Source organism: Ptychodera flava, chromosome 18, assembly GCF_041260155.1.
Source record: "Ptychodera flava strain L36383 chromosome 18, AS_Pfla_20210202, whole genome shotgun sequence".
Lineage (NCBI taxonomy): Eukaryota > Metazoa > Hemichordata > Enteropneusta > Ptychoderidae > Ptychodera > Ptychodera flava.
In genome coordinates this window covers 21,631,630-21,652,183 of record NC_091945.1, presented here as the reverse complement: position 1 = coordinate 21,652,183, position 20,554 = coordinate 21,631,630, and the positions used below count along the sequence as shown (strand labels likewise).

At 37.8% G+C, this 20,554-nt stretch overlaps 2 protein-coding genes across 3 annotated transcripts; both read right to left on the bottom strand.

Annotated features, from left to right (window-relative positions):
* Positions 1 to 2,006: 2,006 nt before the first annotated feature.
* On the bottom strand, positions 2,007 to 8,665 carry LOC139117145 (uncharacterized). 2 transcript variants are annotated; one of them, XM_070680008.1, is made up of 2 exons: positions 8,529 to 8,665; positions 2,007 to 4,288 (listed from the first exon to the last, which is right to left on the bottom strand). In XM_070680008.1, exon 2 carries the CDS (start codon positions 4,260 to 4,262, stop codon positions 2,751 to 2,753), a length of 1,512 nt encoding a protein of 503 aa, XP_070536109.1. In that variant the 5' UTR covers positions 4,263 to 4,288; positions 8,529 to 8,665; the 3' UTR covers positions 2,007 to 2,750. The 2 variants fall into 2 exon arrangements, with proteins under 2 accessions (XP_070536109.1, XP_070536108.1); XM_070680007.1 differs by lacking the exon at positions 8,529 to 8,665 and adding an exon at positions 5,951 to 6,012.
* A 4,116-nt stretch (positions 8,666 to 12,781) lies between these two features.
* On the bottom strand, positions 12,782 to 20,506 carry LOC139117149 (RING finger protein 32-like). The gene is made up of 8 exons (XM_070680016.1): positions 20,319 to 20,506; positions 19,544 to 19,772; positions 18,290 to 18,432; positions 17,145 to 17,177; positions 15,844 to 15,968; positions 15,002 to 15,110; positions 14,421 to 14,588; positions 12,782 to 13,551 (listed from the first exon to the last, which is right to left on the bottom strand). Exons 1-8 carry the CDS (start codon positions 20,364 to 20,366, stop codon positions 13,324 to 13,326), a joined length of 1,083 nt encoding a protein of 360 aa, XP_070536117.1. The 5' UTR covers positions 20,367 to 20,506; the 3' UTR covers positions 12,782 to 13,323.
* Positions 20,507 to 20,554: the final 48 nt, after the last annotated feature.

Here is a 20,554-nt window from a genome sequence, read left to right as displayed (position 1 = left end):
CCGGCCGCAAAAACGCAGACAGACTGCCAAGCGGTCAGCACAAAGCTGCTGCCGATCGAACTCTGTGGTTATATTCAAATTCTTACGCGACTGGAAGATAATTTTTTAGGAAATGCGAGCGTTGGTGGTGGGGAATCAATGACTGTTGGCGATTTGAACCAACCGTCAATGAAACGTTTGTATAAACTATGTTTGCAGGATTAGCAAAAGGTGACAAAAGATTGAGATCAGTTTGTGTAATTAATGTTATAGAAATCAAACACCGTATACTGGCCAAGTGTTTGAATTGGAAGAGATCTCCACAAATGTGAGAACCTGGGATTGAAAATTGCGCCTTTAACGGAATTTTTCTCATCTAAGATGACAAGGAAGCCCCACTCATACTTTGTATTTTCAAAATCAGAGAATCTAAAGTTTAGCATTGTAGCAATAATTTACTCGAAGGATGAAGGGGATGTATATTTGGGGTAAAAAACCTCAATTTTGGTATTAATGATAAAAATTAATTTAGTCAAAAGGTTGATACTATTTTTTTTGAAATGTAATATTTCACTTGAAACAAGAGTATATGTAGCAAAAAACGACTATTTTATTTTCCATTGTGTGCCAAACATATAGTCCTTTTTATACAGTATAAGTATAAGATAGTGTGAAATCTCAGAAAATTTAACCCACCCAGAGTGGAGCTACATTCTTTGGAAATTTTGAAATTGGGAGAAAAGAGAAGCCAGGAAATCGGGTGATTTGCATACATTTGCATAAATTAACACTTTTTATCATGCAACTTATAACTGCTTGGAAAGCTAAAAGATGAACCCAACCGATAATTTATATCTTTGGTTAACAAACGAACATTTGCTAAAAAATGGTAACAAAATACGCTACGTTGGGTGCAGCGCGCCCTTTAAAAGCTATGCCAAAGCTATCCTGCAAGTGTTAAAGGAATTTACTACTGGTAGGATCCTTGACACCTCAATCTAGATACTCGAGTGATCTTCCACCACCTATCTGAATCCCCTACCCACAAAATTAATCTACTTGGAATGTAAGTTGCACACGATAAAGCACAAAATGAGAAACCTAATTGCTTGAATACTCTAAAACCATCGGGCTGAACTAGACACATGGAAAGCTGGGGATCTTACTATTCCGGCAAACTTTCTTCTGTCAAAATGTTTTTAAATTTCAAAGTAGGTGTATGTTTTTAAATCAATTTTAGTTCCGGAAAGTTTCGTACAATTAGCGAATTAGATAAGGGACGTTTGAAAATGATTGATAAGATAGAAATACACAAAGCTCTAAAACTTCTGATAAGCAATTTTCCCTGAAAGAAAAACCTAAATATTCTCTCTCGGAAGCTAGGGGCTCAAGTTTTTATTAAATTGTAATTGTGACGTTAAACGTAGTTCGTTTTTTTAATTCCCATTTTTATTCAAACATTCTGAAATATTTTACTGATCTCCAAAATGCACAGCCCAAGGCGCCGCTTAACGAAGTATAGGGGACAACAAATTTACACGGAAGGCGGAAACGCCATAGTTTACCAAAAATAGTCACAAGAAGATATCAAGCACATTATGTCAGTGGTGGTTCACATTCCTGGCGTGTATTATGAAAAAAATCAGTGTCAATGTGGATTATATAACATATACTTGTGCGGTTTTATCAATTCAAAAAACCTGAAACGAATTACTGAACGAAAGATTTTTCCAGCAACTAACAAATATATAAAAGAAATCTCGAGGGGAGGGGGGCTATTTCGAATAGGCACCACATTACGAAAAGTTTAAAAATAACAGAAAACATTAGCAACCTACTTCAGAATGAATATTTTCCAAAAATGAACTACATGTATGTCAAGAATATCTGTTGGAGTGACGTGAAACTGAGGCGTTTTCAATTTAAAGTCTATCACACGGTATATTGGGGACAAATTTATTTTTGATGAATAATAAAATAAACGACAATTCTTGCTGTTAGTGTAATGGTAACCTTAACCCTTTGAGCGCCAAAGTCAATTTTTGTCAACATTACAAAATGTACCCTAGTCAACCTTTTTTCAGATTTTTTGCCAAAATTTTGATAAGAAATTGTAGCCAATGAAATTTTACGTCCATGTGGTCCAAAATTACCAAAAATATTACAGAAAAATTCATAAAAGTTTGTAAAATGTAGCACTCAAATTTTGGCGGCAAAAAATTCAGCACTCAAAGGGTTAAAGAGATAGAGAACATTTATTCTAGAAATGCAGCGAAACCAGACGTTTTTGGAATACCTTTCAAAACTTTTGTCTGGGGGAAAAACAAACCGATTTAATATCTTGTCGAGATGTCCCTCTTGGTGTGCTTCCCAAATCAGAAAATTTAGTGAATCATTTATGAGTAAGCAAAAATCTCATTTGAGAGCAAAAGCTGTTAGTACATCAGAAGGAACATTTCGATAACAGATGGTAAACAATATTGTCTTTGTACGCATTCTTTCAGTTAAAGCTTACTTCTATTTTTGTCTCGCTGTTAAATTCGCTTGTTTCCTTTTTGTTTAAGTTTTCTGAAGCAATTTATGTTTAAAATAAAATTACTTTCTGTAAAGAAAGTTTCAGTGAAACAATGACCACGTGACCAATGAAAATTTCTATTTAAAACGACCAAGGGAAAAGTTTGATAGTATACAAGGTACAGATGATAAGAATCAATTTGCCATACCTGTCTTCAGACAGTGTTTTGATAGCTGTCACACCTATCATACTTAGATCAGAGATCTGTACGATATGAAGTCATAATGCTAGAAATGCGAAAATTACCGTCACCAATTCCAATCAACGTCATAGTGTGATTTCCTGCCACAAGGTTACCAGAAACTCTCGCTGATGTGGTGGCCTTCCATTTATATTTTGAAGATACCCGCACGCTGCTCGCCCTGTCTCCATCAATGAAAACGTCAGCTGACCCACACTCGGGACAGCCCCACAGGCTGATCGCCACAGTGCAGTTGAGGTTTCCTAAAGGAGGTACGTTGACAGGAAAAATTATAGAACTATTTGCCCTTCCTGATTCCCAGAAACGTTTCAAGTCCGTTCTGTTAGGTTTTTCAGAGTCGGCGACCGCAAGTTTCCACCCGTCGAAATCAATAGGGGTTAGAAGTCTCCTAGCAAGACCGCGTCGTGTGTTCCCCAAGACTGTCCAGCACTTTGGTTTCAGTATCGGTACCTTGGTGAAAATTGGTTTCAAATTCCTTGCCTTCGGGGATGAAACATAAAGGTGTTTCACATCCTCTATTGGCTTCAATGTTAAAGTACTGAGCAAGTTATCCAGGACGCGTGCGAAAAATTCAACAAGGAAAACGCCTGTCATCTTGTGATACTTCGGAGAAGGATGTCCGTTTCTTCTGCTCATAACCAAATCAGTGAAATTACCATATTTTACTATATTACATATTGCATCCGCCGTTCTTATCGATGGTACATTGTAATGTTCACTTAGTGGTCGGCTGCCATTTATTTCATTACTCTCGCATGAATTGCGATGCATTGTAACCCCATGTAAAAAGTTTACATAGATTAACTGGGGCGAGTTCGGCAAATCTAATATAGTTCGGCTGAATTCCTCCTGTGCCCAGGGTCCTACACCTTTAAGGTAGTCATTTACCGCATACTCCCATAGAACGATGTCCAATTCTGTCATATTGACCAGAGCACCAAAGCAGTAGGTACCAAACCTACTATCGGTACCACCAATCGCCCCATTGTGAATCTCTACCGGTACACCCAGAGCAGATTTCATAGTGTCAGCAAAGAAAGACGCGTAGATCTTTCTACCAGCAGAGATAGAGCCACCGGCAACGCCCATTTTCAATGGCCTCTCCTTCATAACTGCATCTATAATTACACGGCTAAAAGCTGATGTCGATGTCGATGACGGGTGTTTGAATGCTTTGCTGACCATCAAGGGGGTCATCTTTAACTCTTCCATCCACATGGTCATGTTTCTCCGAATTCTTGAAGTTGCAGACTTGAAAACCTTCATTAGTTTGACCTCAACACTTGACCTGGTTGAAACTCTGTTGCCCCCGGAGTCAAAGGCAGTTGTTTGGAGTTCTCTGTTGTCAGTTGACAGGGACGCGTGGTAGTCCTTTGGTGTCGGGGGTGCATATAACGGCGTTTGTTGGCCGAAATAGCCGGCACAGATAAACAGCAGAGTTACAACCACCATAGTCATCATTGCCCCTGACAGAGTATAGTTCCTGCCATAATAGTGCGACGACATAGCTGGTTTTCTTATAAACGCAAAGTCTAGAATACAGAAGATAAATTCAATAATTAAGTTATGATAGTATCAGTCATATTGACAACAATGTCTTTAGCGTTAATTAAATGTAACGCAAGTTTATTACAGCAGAGAAATTCATAAAAAGTTATCGTTTGTAAAATTGTTTGGAAAATAATCTCTTTGATCGTGTATGTATGTATGTATGTATGTATGTATGTATGTATGTATGTATGTATGTATGTATGTATGTATGTATGTATGTATGTATGTATGTATGTATGTATGTATGTATGTATGTATGTGTCATGTTTCTATAATTTGTACCGGTTACTGTAAGTCTTCGTTTTCGGGGAATCATGCAGCTCAGATTTTGGCAGAACGACTCGCTTTGCAGCTCGAGACTCGACCAAACACCACATTTGGTCGATATTGCAACCGGGTTTTAGTTCTCCACCATATCAAATTGTAAAGAAATGTTCATGCTGTTCTGAATCAGGATTAAGGGGAACTTCAGACCACAGTACGCGTAGATGGAGCAAACATATAGATCAGGCGACACAGGAATTAACGTTGCGCTCGAAACTTTATTTCCCCAGGTCAGCCTGATGGCTGCCTGGGGCAACTCTTAGCTCCGAGAGCCTGGAGATATGCTCACTCCAAGGCCCCCAAAGTCTAACTCTCAAATTTACAATACTTTGTCGACAAGAAAACTTGCAAACGCTAGTTTCACAATGATTAATACATAGTATGCATGAGACATGTCTCAACACCATTGTTTTAAATCCAGGCTGTGAAAATATGAAAAGCGACACTTGACAGCTACAGTTCTGATAAAAGTTCGACTACTTTGTCTTTCTATTGTCCAACCTTGCGTGAGACATTTCATGCATAATCATAGGTATTCACGAGACACGTGGGTGCCTGGAATGGCACTGCCATTGAATTTAAACAAAAGAGACTTGAAAATGTAATTTGCCGCCAATTTTCAATGAAGAATTACACCTCCGGTAAATCGTGGGAATTCAAGCCCAAGTGGCAAAATGTTGAAATTTGGCGAATTACTAGAATGAAGATTTACAGTAACTGGTACAAATTATAGAAACATGACACATGTATGTATGTATGTATGTATGTATGTATGTATGTATGTATGTATGTATGTATGTATGTATGTATGTATGTATGTATGTATGTATGTATTTGTTTTGCATGTATGTGCGAATGTATTTGCGTACGTGCGAACGTTTGATGTATGTGTGTAATGTATGTGTTCTACATGTATGAACCATGGAGGTAGTAGCTACCTTCATGTATGAACGGATACACTATGTGCGTGTGTGTAGATTATGTGTAATGTACATGTACCCATGGAGGTAGCTACCTCCATGATGTACCATACATATGTGTGGCCAATGTATGAGTATATATATATATATATATATATATATATATATATATATATATATATATATATATATATATATATATATATATATATATATATATATATATATATATATATATAATATATATATATATATATATATATATATATATATATATATATATATATGTATACAATGTGCCCTCCCGGTTATCACCATAATGGCTTTATGGCAACCTCTGAACTTGGGCACACCCACACACACACAAGAAAACTGTGCTGAGACCAATATACCACTAACCTTCGCGTCCACCCCTGGAGTCGGACATTTACGCAAGCCCCTGTGCGTTCAACAACAGAGTTAAATCGTACTCTAGTTAACAACGGGGTCCATACCATCACAGACGACCAAAATTTACCCCAAAAAAATCTTAAAGTGACAGCTAAAATCCGAAAACTTTCGAACCAGTAAGTAAAGTTGATCGATTGTAGTACCAGGTTGGAACCCGCGGTTTGGCATCGCTACTTGATCGAATAACAGTGGCAAGTCTTGCATTGTGTTTTACTTCGTCAGTGACGTAACACGTGAGGCAAACAAAAAAGTAATTGTAAAAGCATGATCAAAAGGCCCTTCCATCTATTGACTGGCCGCCAGTCCCCATTGACTAACTGTGAATCGCTCTGTTAGCCACATCCCGGCCTGGTGATAACATTTATTAATGCAAACTCATGCCATACAACTTTTCAATCGATCGGTTGTCATGATTTTTGGGGGACTGTCTTTGAAAATTTGATTTGTGGGCCTGAAGATGGCGCAGTTCGATCAATCTCATGCAAGCCTACCATGTTTTCCCCAGTGAGTATGAGATTACAAACAAATAGGAAGATTTTTGACGTTCGGCAATGTACTCAATACCAATGTTACTATTAGTTTTTTTCTTCAAAGTAGTAACGTTCCGGCCACTCGATTACTATTCATTCTTTCAAAGGGGAGTTTATGTGTTGAACTCGCCTTGGCTGCCGAGAAGTAACCTGGGGATCTTCAGTGTATTGACTACACGAGACGTTCAGAGTTCGTTGGTACTACATAGACTTTATTTCTCTGTAGACAAGCTTGACAGTTGCCATCGCCCAAGATACGCTTCTCCCATAGTCTAAATGTCTTGGGTCCGCTGTGTTCCTCTCTCAATGTTCCAATCTCCTCGAGCAACTCTCTCTCTATTCCAATCTCTTCGAGCAACTCTCTCTCTATTCCAATCTGCTCGAACAACTCTCTGCTCGTTGTATGTTTAAGGATGGGATTTTAAACGTTATCTTTAAGGCGTGGCTTGGATCATACAATATACATGAATTAAAGATAAAATGATACATCCAATCATAAACATCAGTGTCACAATTAATATTCAAACGTCACTGTGACACATGTTCTTGTTTTCGTCCTGACTTCCGTAAACACCCTCGTAAAACGGAATTAGCCTTATTGTGCGTTTGTCTAAAAATATGGTTTGTATGCATATCGACTCATAATTGAGATCTTGTTGTTTTAATTAACCATTTTACTGGTGTCGATGACCGCTAGGTTCATTAATTTTTGTCTGAGATAAAATATCTCTGTAACACCAACCATTGTATACAAGATATTGAAGCTCGATATGCAGCGGCATCAACGTGCTGGAAACAACACAAATTGATGGTGTTCTTCAATTTTATAGGAACAACCATATTACGGAGTTCCCTATGATCCAACCTTGTCAAAATGACACAACAAACCATCCATCTTTTGAAAATACATATCAAAATTTGAGTGTTCAAAGCAGAAATAAAAAGCACGTCTATGCCTAAGCTTCTGTCATGAATACATTCATCACCAGCAAAAGTATTTGTTGAAATTTGGCGGGGGTCATCATCATATAATTTATTTACTAATTTTAAAAACCAAATTCGTAAATTTACTAACAGACAGGAAAGGCCAGGGAGGGCACAACAACTAACAATCTGATAAAAACCAAATATGAACAGAAAATGCTCACGTGTTTCATTATATAATGCAGTTATGTGTGAATTTGAACCTTTGCCACATGTTTGCAACTTCATTGAAAGTGTTATGATCAACATAATGAACAATCACCACAGATAAATTCTAAAGGTCATTAAGTATTCAAATATGTAATTAGCTGAAATGAAAATACTAAATGCTAAATCATAGTATCTTCACTATACATAGCAAGTTTCATCAACTTTCCAAGTCGATCAAGATATATATCCCTAATTAGGAAAGTTCATCAAATATGCAAATTAGCTATTAACTTTCATGCCACCCCTTTCTTTCGTGGTGGATAAATCCTTGTTTGATCAACAGTTGTAGCACACCTCATCCAATTCTGTGCAGTCGTTCTTACTGTATGTCTGTTTTTTTCTAAAATCAGTAGCGCCTACTCATGCAAATGAGCAGAAATATGCAAGCCATACCAACCAAAAACTAACCAGTTCTTGCCATTCGTAAACAGAACCAGATTTGATTCTGATCCGATAAGATATCACGGACAGATTGACGGTCAAACAACTTGAAGCAAATACAGACAGACACAAAGACAGACATCGCTGCGACATTAGCTCACGCATGTGAAAACGTGAGCTAAAAATCATATATGCCGACAGTTTGGTTGTGATTTTGCGGTGTGTCACCATGCCCGACAACATTCCTGCTTTGTCTTCCTTGTGTCGATATGGAGATCGTGTCCATTTAAAATGTAAAAAAAGATTACGTCACAAAAAATCACATCGCCGCATTAGTTTTAGCGAGATCCAGAATGAGAAACAACAGAGATTCTATACAGCCTGCCTGAATAACAAGTATCATAACACGATAACTTACGTACCGAAAAATTGTTGATCTGCACTTTTTGCGAGAACGCTTCAACTGACGTTCGTTAAGGCCCGTCGGTCCTTCTCTCTTGGTTTGTCAAGAAATAACTACAACCCACAGGGAAACACCGCTTCTAAACGAGCCATAATCCTCTTACAGACCAGAACAAACAAAGGCGATCCCAGCTGAGTTATGTGCGGAATTGTGTCTCTCGCTGTGTTCCTGTTCTAAACTCTGTGTATTGTCAATGGGAGCTAAATAAGCTAAACACGATAAAACACGGCTAAACACAGCTATATTACGATATTTAGCCCGATCTAGAAAGCATTGTAAACTTTCTAATGTAGCTGGAGTTTAGCTCGGCTCTGAGGAGTCAAATTTTTTTCCGACGATATATCCGATAATAACGATATTTAGCCCAATCTAAATAGCGTTCTAAACTTTCTAATGTAGCTGGAGTTTAGCTCGGCTCTGAGGAGTCAAATTTTTTTCCAGTGATATATCCGATAATAACGATATTTAGCCCGATCTAGAAAGCGTTCTAAACTTTCTGAGTTTGCTCGGCTCAGAGGAGTCAAAATGTTTTCCAGTGATATATCCGATAATTACGATAATTAGCCCAATCTAAATAGCGTTCTAAACTTTCTAATGTAGCTGGAGTTTAGCTCGGCTCTGAGGAGTCAAATTTTTTTCCAGTGATATATCCGATAATAACGATATTTAGCCCGATCTAGAAAGCGTTCTAAACTTTCTGAGTTTAGCTCGGCTCAGAGGAGTCAAAATGTTTTCCAGTGATATATCCGATAATTACGATAATTAGCCCGATATAATAGCGTTCTAAACTTTCTAATTTAGCTGGAGTTTAGCTCGGCTCTAAGGAGTCAAAATTTTTCCAGCGATATATCCGATAATAACGATATTTAGCCCAATCTAAATAGCGTTCTAAACTTTCTAATTTAGCTGGAGTTTAGCTCGGCTCTGAGGAGTCAAAATTTTTTCAGGCGATATACCCAATAATAACGATATTTAGCCCAACCTAAATAGCATTCTAAACTTTCTAATTTAGCTGGAGTTTAGCTCGGCTCTGAGGAGTCAAATTTTTTTCCAGTGATATATCCGGTAATTACGATATTTAGCCCGATCTACAAAGTGTTCTAAACTTTCTAATTTAGCTAAAGTTTAGCTCGGCTCTGAGCAGTCAAAATTTTTTCAGGCGATATATCCGATAATTACGATATTTAGCCCAATCTAAATAGCGTTCTAAACTTTCTAATTTAGCTGGAGTTTACCTCGGCTCTGAGGAGTCAAATTTTTTTCCAGTGATATATCCGATAATTACGATATTTAGCCCGATCTAGAAAGCGTTCTAAACATTCTAATTTAGCTGGAGTTTAGCTCGGCTCTGAGGAGTCAAATTTTTTTCCAGCGATATATCCGATAATAACGATATTTAGCCCAATCTAAATAGCGTTCTAAACTTTCTAATTTAGCTGGAGTTTAGCACGGCTCTGAGGAGTCAAATTTTTTTCCAGTGATATATTCGATAATTACGATATTGACCCCGATCTATAGAAAGCGTTCTAAACATTCTAATTTAGCTGGAGTTTAGCTCAGCTCTGAGGAGTCAAAATTTTTCAGCGATATATCCGATAATAACGATATTTAGCCCAATCTAAATAGCGTTCTAAACTTTCTAATTTAGCTTGAGTTTAGCTCGGCTCTGAGGAGTCAAAATTGTTTCCAGCGATATATCCGATAATAAAGATCTTTAGCCCAATCTAAACAGCGTTCTAAACTTTCTAATTTAGCCGGAGTTTAGCTCGGCTGTGAGGAGTCAAAATTTTTTTCCAGTGATATATTCGATAATTACGATAATTAGCCAGATCTAAAAAGTGTACTTATATTTCTAATTTAGCTGGAGTTTAGCTCGGCTATGAATACTGAGCCAAATTTGTTTTCCAGCTATGTATCCAAACAATTGCACTGGTAATTCTCTTTTCCGACTCCTTGTTCTGCGGTATGAGATAGCGGTAACGCGTGTTTCAGGGAACTATAGGTTCGAAGACGACATATTGTAGAACCAAGAAAATTATATAAAATACTTGGAAGGCAACCAAATTAAGTTGATGGATAGTTGATGTGTGATGCGGTAAATGTAGCGGTTGACGAAGTTGGCCGAATTGGGATTTGGGGATATCATAAAGCCTGACGAATCATCGAAGAAGAGAAAATCAACAGTCGTCTTCCGGAAAAGGAAATACGATGATTTAAGCAGTGACGCGAAAAACATCGTGGACTCTCTAGGTTTATCGTAGAAGGAATATAAGCGTCGGAAACCATAAATATTCCTCAACATTGCAAATGTTGTACGTTTAGCATACGCCTTAACACAAGTTTAAGTAATTGTATCATTTCAAAGTAGATCGCGCCAAACTTACTACTTGGTTGTCATTTTGTAACCCTTTTTATGTAAATAGAATTTTCATCGATTAATTTTTGTAAAACTTTTGAAAGTTTTCCGACTTTTTTGAGTTTCTCTCCAAAGTGCTGGCACAGGAGCTGCGGTGAAAGATTCGTACTTTTGTTTCAACTGATTCCGTTTGATTCAGTTTCATTTTGTTTTACCGTGTCATAAACTTTTACTCGTTTATGTAAGAATTAAAGCTCTTTTTAATATTAATTATTATAATGGTGTTGTCTGCTCTCTGTGAGTGTATTAGTGAGTTTGCGTGTAGGTGAGGTGTGAGAAGTATTTGAAAGATACGAACGAAGAATGAATCACAAAACTTTTTACCCTGACGATTAATGACAATATACACAATTCAGAAAAAGAGTTTAAAACGATAGTAAGCTCACGCTAAATATCGTATCGATATCGGATACATCGTCTGCGAACCGACTAAACTCCAGCTAAATGTGCAAGTTCAAAAAACTCTCTAGATCGGGCTAAATATCGTAATTATCGGATATATCACTGAAAAAACAATGTGTGAACTCCTAAGAGCCGATCTAAACTCAAGCTAAATTAGAAAGTTTAGAACGCTATTTAGATCGGGTTAAATATCGTAATTATCGGATATATCGCTGGGGAAAAAACTGGACCCCTAGGACCCGAGCTAAACTTAAGCTAAATTAGAAAGTTTAGAACGCTATTTATATCGGGTTAAATATCGTTATTATCGGATATATCGCTAGAAAAAATTTTGGACTCTTGAGGGCCGAGCTAAACTTCAGCTAAATTAGAAAGTTTAGAACGCTATTTAGATCGGGCTAAATATCGTAATTATCGGATATATCACTGGAAAAATGTTTGAACTCCTCAGAGCCGAGCTAAACTCCAGCTAAATTAGAAAGTTTAGAACGCTATTTAGATCGGGCTAAATATCGTAATTATCGGATATATCGCTGGGAAAAAACTGGACTCCTCGGACCCGAGCTAAACTTCAGCTAAATTAGAAAGTTTAGAACGCTATTTAGATCGGGCTAAATATCGTAATTATCGGATATATCACTGGAAAAATGTTTGAACTCCTCAGAGCCGAGCTAAACTCCAGCTAAATTAGAAAGTTTAGAACGCTATTTAGATCGGGCTAAATATCGTAATTATTGGATATATCACTGGAAAAATGTTTGAACTCCTCAGAGCCGAGCTAAACTCCAGCTAAATTAGAAAGTTTAGAACGCTATTTAGATCGGGCTAAATATCGTAATTATCGGATATATCGCTGGAAAAAAATTCGACTCCTAAGAGCCGAGCTAAACTCCAGCTAAATTAGAAAGTTTAGATTTAGATTTAGACATTTCTAATTTAGCCTTCTAAACTTCTAGCTAAACTTTCTAAAAACGATAAAACACATTTCCGCACCTTACTGGTGTTCTGGGGGACCTCTATGAGTTAGTCAAAATGGGATTTACTCCAAAACGACAGTTTGAAAGTTGAAAATGCGACTACGAGTCCAAAATGGGAGTTCGAATTATGGCCTTTTATTCATAGACGAGATCTGAAAACCGTGACTACAAACCGTACCCTAGTTAACAACGGGGTCCATACCAGAAAAGGAACGACATCATGCTGAAGGTCATCCCCGGGGTCATCCCCATTGACTAATTGTGAATCGCTCTGTATTGTATCTACCCTGCGTTTTCACATATTTCCCTTCTTTTTGTAGCCAGAAGTGCTCCCTAGTTTAGGCCACCCGTGGTTGTAAACCAAAGGCATCTTGAAGAGTTTTGTGTATGTTCATGGAAAAGAAACCAAGCTCTCGCTCATGAGAATAGATTATATATTTAATTTAAGTCTGAAAAATTGAAGCATCTCAACATATCTCAGTTTTAAAATAAAAATCTGGGCTTTCTGTTTTATTTTGCATACTCTCTTGGGCACGAACACATTATTATATTTTAGAATCATCAGTCACTGTATATCTAAATGGAATTCTCGGTAGAACTCAGGAGACATTCTCTGTATTTGGTCATCCTTGAATGGATAGGATTTGCACTCAATTGTTCCCTTGGTGATAAAACCCAGATCACATGCGAAGTAACTGACACTGTATGACATTATCAAAACATCTGAGGGTGTAAATCTTCAAAATCACACTGAAAAAAGTGAACATAAACTGATCTCTGCGGGGATATTTAAACAACCTCAGTACAAAACAAGGATTCATCGGTCTGAATAAGTTGCTGACCATTCCTATTCCAGAGGACTATGCACATTCATAAAAAAACGGCTATGACACACAAATTTTTGAAGGGGTCCTGAAATCCAGAAATGTACAAACGAAGGAACTATCCCATACGGCATCTCAGAGGGCATATTTTTGATAGGCTGATCTACAGACAGGGCAGACCTTCCTATCAATGTCAGAGAGTTCTTCAAAGGCCAACAAACAGGTCTTGTGAAAGACATGTGAACATGAGAGCAGCAAGGTTCTTCTGCCATGACTTGGCCCGGTTTCTGGGGATTTTTCAAGCCCCGGGGTTTCCAGCGGCATTATGCATATCGGACAGTCCATGTTCTCGCGTTGGATGGCCTGTAATGGAACAACGCCGTGAATGAATAAGTTATGAATGTCTTTTTTTGTGTGGACATAGTAGCATTGTAGTTTTAACTGTAATCCTCTGCACTGATGAGAGAAGCGGTGAGATTAATATCGGTCACAAGGTTTTGTTTTTTACGTACACCGTGTCATAAAATCCTGCCAGTCATTATGCCTGGATTAGTCATAAAAGATTATAAAATACATGATGAATGTAACTTCAATAAAACACCAACATCAACTTGATTGCCATTCTCATGAGTGCTACTTATTACATTATTGCCAAGGGAGAGTGAGGCTTTGATTTCTGCATTTACAAATTCCATCCACTTTGCAGTGGCAGATACCATCATTCTCTAGATTTCACCAAATGTATGCTAAATTCTTGGTGGAATCATGGTTCAAACTTTGTTCCACAAGGTCCACTTATTGGATATGTCACAGTTCCACCACCATGTTCTCTCTTCAATGCCCCATTAACCCTTTGAGTGCTGTAATTTTCTCCCGCCAAAATTTCAGTGCAAAATTTTACCAATTTTTATGAATTTTTCTGTAATTTTCTTATAATTTTGGACCAAATGGACATCACATTTCATTGGCTACAGTTTTTTCTCAAAATTTTGGCAAAAATCTTAGAAAAATTGACAGGGGTTTATTATATAAAGGGGACAAACACAGACTTTGGCACTCAAAGGGTTCTAATAGTCTGGATATGTTAGGTTTCCAAACTTCAGTTTCTCATATTTAATTGAAGAAATCACAATCACAGAAAAGACATTCAACAGCATTCGCTTTGCGAAATTACTTTCTTATGACACATATGAGACTCCAATATTTAAATTCTGAGAAAATATTTATCTTACTTTTAATTGTATGGCTTCCCATTCAGCTTCGCTGATTTCCCGGAACGACGATTCTTCAAAATGTCTGAAGACGTCTCTGCTTGCGGCTATCGACCTGTCGATCTCTGAGAGGAAATCGTCGACTCTGGTGTCGTAAGAATTCAGAATTCGGTCCGTAATGTGATGCAACTGCAGGGGAAACAAGGTTCCAAAGAAACACAGTATAGATTGTTGATTGGAAGGAAGAAGCTACGAGTAGTTTTCACTGAAACATCAACCCTTTCAGCGCCATGGTTTGGCCCAAAATAAAGATGGAAATAATACTGATGATATGACCGATATTCATTATCAGACTTAGGCTGACACCATTTGCCTTCAATAGGGTGAACAGGCCTATGATAAAATAGGGTGGGGAAGTTCAACCTTCACTCCAATGTAAATATTGAGAGGTCCATTTCCATTGACCGGGGTGTAGAATACAGCTTGGAATTCTTTTTCCTTTGGGTTTTTATTTATCTGTTCCTTTTCTGTGCTAACTTTATCATAGCAGGACCAGGTTGAAATCTCAAGAAACCTTTCATTTCACATTGAAAATGACAAACCTTTTCTTCGTAGAACTTCTTCCTGAGTTTTGGATCTTTTGGGGGTACAGTCTCTCTCAACTTAAGATACCAACTTCTCACGACATATCCTCGCCAACATGCCTGTATCCTGTATTACAGACACATTAAAGACACATGTATTACACATATCACAGTAAGTGTCAAATATACCAAGCATGGCATATACTTGTTTAATGACAATTCCGTAAATGCACAACAAACACTAGGTCAGCACTTTTTCAACATCTTTTTTTTTGAGTGCCAGGTACATTGAAAATATTGCTGACTGGTCAAGTATGTGCCGGAGGTTGCATCTGTAAGTTCATGAAAATTTGTGTTTGGTTTCTAAGACCATCCATATGGTTTAATATAGGGAAACTGGGAATTCTCTTTGTTCCTGACATCAAGCCGGTAAATTGTTGTTCCTGACATCAAGCCGGTAAATTGTTGTTCCTGACATCAAGCCGGTAAATTGTTGTTCCTGACATCAAGCCGGTAAATTGTTGTTCCTGACATCAAGCCGGTAAATTGTTGCAGTGTCCCCCCACCAAACCTCGGTAATAAATACCTCACCACATGTTCAAATATAAACTTATCCATAATCAAGCAGTCACAGACTTAATCATCCTGTTTAAATTTGATTGTATTTTCACTATACCGATGATTCACTACAGATAAAAAATGTATTTTATTAGCTCAAATTTAATTCTTTTATTGAGACAAAAATCTTCCAGTTCCTTGTGTCATCTCAGCCACGGGACCTAGTTACTGAAAAATGCAACTGTCTCTGATCTCAACTCTCTACTGATCTGTTGAGTACTGCACCTCAGATGAGTACCTACTTGGTGGCACATTTTTGCCTGTGATGTCTGGCCCCTTCATGTATGACCCTGGTCTGATACTGGGCTCTCCGACACATTGGACACGTTTTCTTCCCTGTAAATCTCTCAAATGCCTGCAAGCAGTTCTGTAAAAGATGGAAAATATTTATGTTTCAATTTGGCCAGGGGAATGGATCAATGGTTACTAACAGCATTCTGCATTAATTAATAGTGACCTAGGGAGTCATTTGAGAACAGACCAAAACCCTTGTTATTGACATGCATGGGTATGCTAATCTTCAATCATGCTGATCTACCATTGTTCATGGTTCCATAATGCACAGACTTGGTTCAAGTCTGTGATTTGTAAATGTTTGAGTGGGGTGAACGCGGTGATTTGTGTTGTTTTCATGTGAAACATGTGAGTGGGTTGAACATGATGGGTGAGGTCAACACAATAAACTGGAGTTTCACCCGGAATCATCCGGCAGAACCACTCACTACCACGCAGATTCAGAGGTTATGTGTTCGATCACCAGGAAAATCTGATCCGGGCTGTGAAATTTCAAAAAAGGTTTATATGAAAAGGAAGAGACACAAGAGAAACTGTCGTAGAATATTTTATATTTTGAAAATTCACCGACTTGAACCAAGTCTATGTACATGAATCAGTGCACGCTAGGGTATTCTCAGCACATGTTACTCATAGAACTTTTTAGCCATACAGTATACACAGGCACATCCGTCTATCACATAGACGGATCTTTACCCATAGAACACTTTGGCAGATTACACTCGAACCTATATTTCTGTCACCAATTTTTGGCATGGCAAACTTGTTTCATTCTTCTATAAGAATCCTTTGTACAGCACAAAATCAGTATGGTTTTGTGTTGTTTTGCTTGTGTATATGGTGTTTGATAAGGCCACTTCACAGCAGTGCGCTGTGGGATAACCAGGAAAAGGTCTAATGCCATTGTTGGTGCTTTGAAACTTAACACAGAGGTAAGATATATGCCAGATGAAACAAACTTTTCCATCAAAGTTAGAATTTCTTTTGTACTTTAAAGTTTGTAGGACAGAATTAAACCTTGAATGTAAAGTGTACTGAGAATTATTGAAATTGTTTATTGTTTGGTGGATAGATGTTCTTTTTCCAATTAGGAATACGGAGAATTATGGGGAAGCTTTAGATAGTATGTTAATTTGGATGCAAAAGTTCCATTTACAGCTGTGGTCCAATCTAATCATTTTCAAGTCTGTGATGACACTGGTCCTAATCACAGAGAAAAGAGGTAAAAGTGTTGAGGAAATGGACTCACCCTGTGAAAGACGTGTGTGCATGACAGAAGAACCTGTATGAAAGATAAAGGCAAATAAATTCAAAAGATCACACACAACATATTATTTCGAGGTATACATCATATCAATGAAGTTGAATGTTGTCCATACTGTGATTTTCAAAAGCATTGATATAGGTACAACAGCCTTACAAAGACATTCTTTGATTCTTGAGACAGTTTTACTTTAGACTTTCAGGGTCTCAAACTCACCCTGCAATGGTGAGTTAAGGTAAAGGGCGACGAATTCGGACGCGCACACGCTTTAGAACATTTCTGCGCAGATTTAACTCAAGCCTGCCGCAAATGGGTTATTTTGTAGCGCATGTATTTAAAATCACCTGCCATTGTTGAAATTGCGCTTCTACCTAATTTTTTGACCCAGCCTCTTAGAAATACATGTGACCTTTAACCTTGTCATATTTTGACCCCCTAGGAAGCTGGTTTTTATTCAATATGAGCACAAAATTAACATTCTCTCCCATTTACATGGCTCATATTACCCATTTCCTGGAGATATTGTAAAAAGTAGCGTGGTGACACCCTTTTATTAAAAGTGTAAACTAAATGGTATTATGTCAGGATTTTATTCGCCAAGTTTGGTCAAAATGACACCATTCAAAGCGACAGGAAGAGAGTTCGAAAATTATGTAGTGATATATTTCGATATCGTCATTTTGTAATCGATACTTATGTTAAAATTTATTTACAAACATCATGAAAACTATACATTCGATAGATATGGATCTTAATTCTTGGTATTTATTAAAATTAACTCATTGCTAAGCGTTTTATAATTGCTTTCTTTAGTTTAAGTGAATTATATCATTGTTATTTATTTCTAACGACGCCATTTTAATGTCCGTTTCCATGGAAACGAGCGTGGTGACCCCCATTTTTTATTTCATTGTTGCGCTTGCAACTTCCAAGAATATTTGTGCAAAGTTTCAAGAAAATGACACCACAACCTAATTTTGACGTAATTCGTAGTGCTTCACCTTAAGTACACTATTAAACCATGTGGTTTGACCCAAATCTATTGTTATCAATGGTGATTGTGGACTTGTTTACAGGCGTTTTGGGGGTGAACAGGGTCACTCACTCACACCTACTTATGATTTCATTACCTGCTCTACCAGACCAAAATCTTCTTTACAAATGACACAAGGTTCTTTTGAATCCTCCCTCTCATTGGATTTGTCTTTGACATTCTTCCATTGTTCATCTGACAGCAGCTGCTCTGGAGCTTCAACCAGGCCAAGCTTTTGTGCTGAATAAAAAGAGAAAGAAAGAAAAAATGCAAAAATGATATTGAGCAAGTATAACAGCAACAGCAAGTTTAAAATACAAAAAATCATAATTTTGTTTTTGTTGTTTATTAGCAAAAAGAGTTTCAGTTGATTGTACATCATTAAAGTCAATATCAGTAAGGTTAAATACACCAAACGGAAAAATTCTTCCCAAGGGGAGATACTTCTCCTATCAGGAAATCACCTTAAATATGTTATATGTACTTTGATTCAGTCGTTCTAATCATAATTCTCTTTGTGAAGAAATCTCCTAATGTGGTGACATTTATCCTGCACGTGTACATATTAAAACATTAATTGTTGAATCCCTTGACAAACGTTTGACGTAAAAATGTACAAATGAAGTTGATCCATGCGGCTACAATGCACAGTTCATGCAAACAAAATGTTACAGTTTGTCTTTTTTACGCAGCAGATATCAACAATCTTGTATAAACTTGGAAATATGCAAAGAAAGCAATGGTGAAATTTTTACCCTTAAATTTGATGGATTTGTTGCCACACTTTTGAAAATTTACAAATGTGTATCAAAGTGTGCAGCAGTATTTTGTCAAAGCTAGCCTGGACCCCAGTCTCCGCTTTTGGCCTTCGCCCACACTCCAGAGTGTGGTCGGAGGCACGGAGGCCAAAGAGAAGAAATAGGGTCTGGGCTAGTCAAAGCCGTCTCCATGTCAGGAGTTTGTCTCAAGATCCAAGAGGTAATTTTCTCTCCTCAATGGGAGATTTCTCCTTATCAGGTGCATGTCTTCCTTTTGGTAGGTGTTGCTGTCTATACACCGTTAGCATGAGTGACTTCAGTCAATGCTCCCTACTTTATACATGGAAAGTTTTGTTTTGTGTTTGCATCAAAAGTATTATCATGCAGGGTATGTCCCTCCCTGATTTGAGGGATCGTGACTGGGAAGAGTTCTTGAGATCTTTATGAAACAAAGCAGAAACAATCATTCAAACGCCTTCTTCTTTGCTCCTGACGAGCAATACCAATCATATTACACCAATCAAATGGATATTTCAATGTTTCGGTGAAAGCTATAAATTACTCCTGGAGTCAAGAAGTATTTAGTTGCAAACCTAGAGTCAGTGGTTGTGGTTTGGCATCTAAGACATACTCCTTTTCTTCTTCATCTTTCTTCCCGCTCTTCTTGGATAATTTCTTCAGTCTGGTGTCGACGACTGCCGACACTTTTTTCGGTTTGACTCTCCGTGATGGATTGTAATGAGTTTGTCTTAGTGGGTCGACAAGTGACAGACTTTTCACCATGTGGTCTTGGAGAGCAACAGCAGCCAGGATTGTACTGCTCTGTGTAGGTAAAAAAAAAACCAGCACAAAATCTATTTTTACATCCATGAAACATGAACAAAACAAGTGGGCCCAGTAGGAGGCAGTTGTCAGATGTACAGACTTCGACTTGCTCCAAGTCTGGGTATATAAGTATCAAAACATATAAAAAACTGAATGACTAAACATCAGTAGACCGTCGCACTAAGTGGTAGGCTGTTGCGTAGATCGTGGTATGAACGACTAGTCAGTAACTCAGCTGCCGAGAAAAGCAAGGAGACTGGGGCAAGTCTACTAGCTAGTACAAACTGTATGGGGCTCCCATATCGGGTAGATATTTCATCGCATACACAATGGAGGTCTACCTCCATGCTCACAAAGAGCAAGGCTTTCCCTTCCGGGGTATAAGTATAAACAAACTAAATCTACAGTTAGTCGACCGGTCTGAGTCATAGCGTCCCACGGTAGTCATGGCGATATGCTGCAAGTGAAATTTAACGGTTATTGCTTCACTTGGCGACTGAAAAGATATATACCCTTGCCTTTAGCTTAATGACTTGTAGTTACCTGCCCCGGGGATCTTTGAACTTTCGGTTGATTTGGTCTCGTTGCCATGATTACTTCGGAGTTTCGTACACAACTATGTCAGTTGCAAACGCGCACTGTACAGCGCCATATTTTGACCCCTTCTCAGTATGTCAAATTCAAACAACCTTTGACCTCGAAATCTTTCGGTTTAACAAGAGAGAAATAGTGAAAAGATAGATTACAGTTAATTCTCAGGTAACAAAAACTTGAAACGT

What these genes read in the sequence shown, in the direction of transcription:
- LOC139117145 (XM_070680007.1), bottom strand. Translation starts at nt 5,978, where the DNA reads ATGTCCGACTCCAGGGGTGGACGCGAAG. An exon ending in CTCCAGGGGTGGACGCGAAG is followed by an intron (nt 4,289 to 5,950) that starts GTTAGTGGTATA and finishes TCTGTATTCTAG; the next exon opens with ACTTTGCGTTTATAAGAAAA.
- LOC139117149 (XM_070680016.1), bottom strand. Translation starts at nt 20,366, where the DNA reads ATGGCAACGAGACCAAATCAACCGAAAGTTCAAAGATCCCCGGGGCAG. An exon ending in ATTTTGGTCTGGTAGAGCAG is followed by an intron (nt 17,178 to 18,289) that starts GTAATGAAATCA and finishes TCTTTCATACAG; the next exon opens with GTTCTTCTGTCATGCACACA. An exon ending in AGGCAAAAATGTGCCACCAA is followed by an intron (nt 15,111 to 15,843) that starts GTAGGTACTCAT and finishes TCTGTAATACAG; the next exon opens with GATACAGGCATGTTGGCGAG.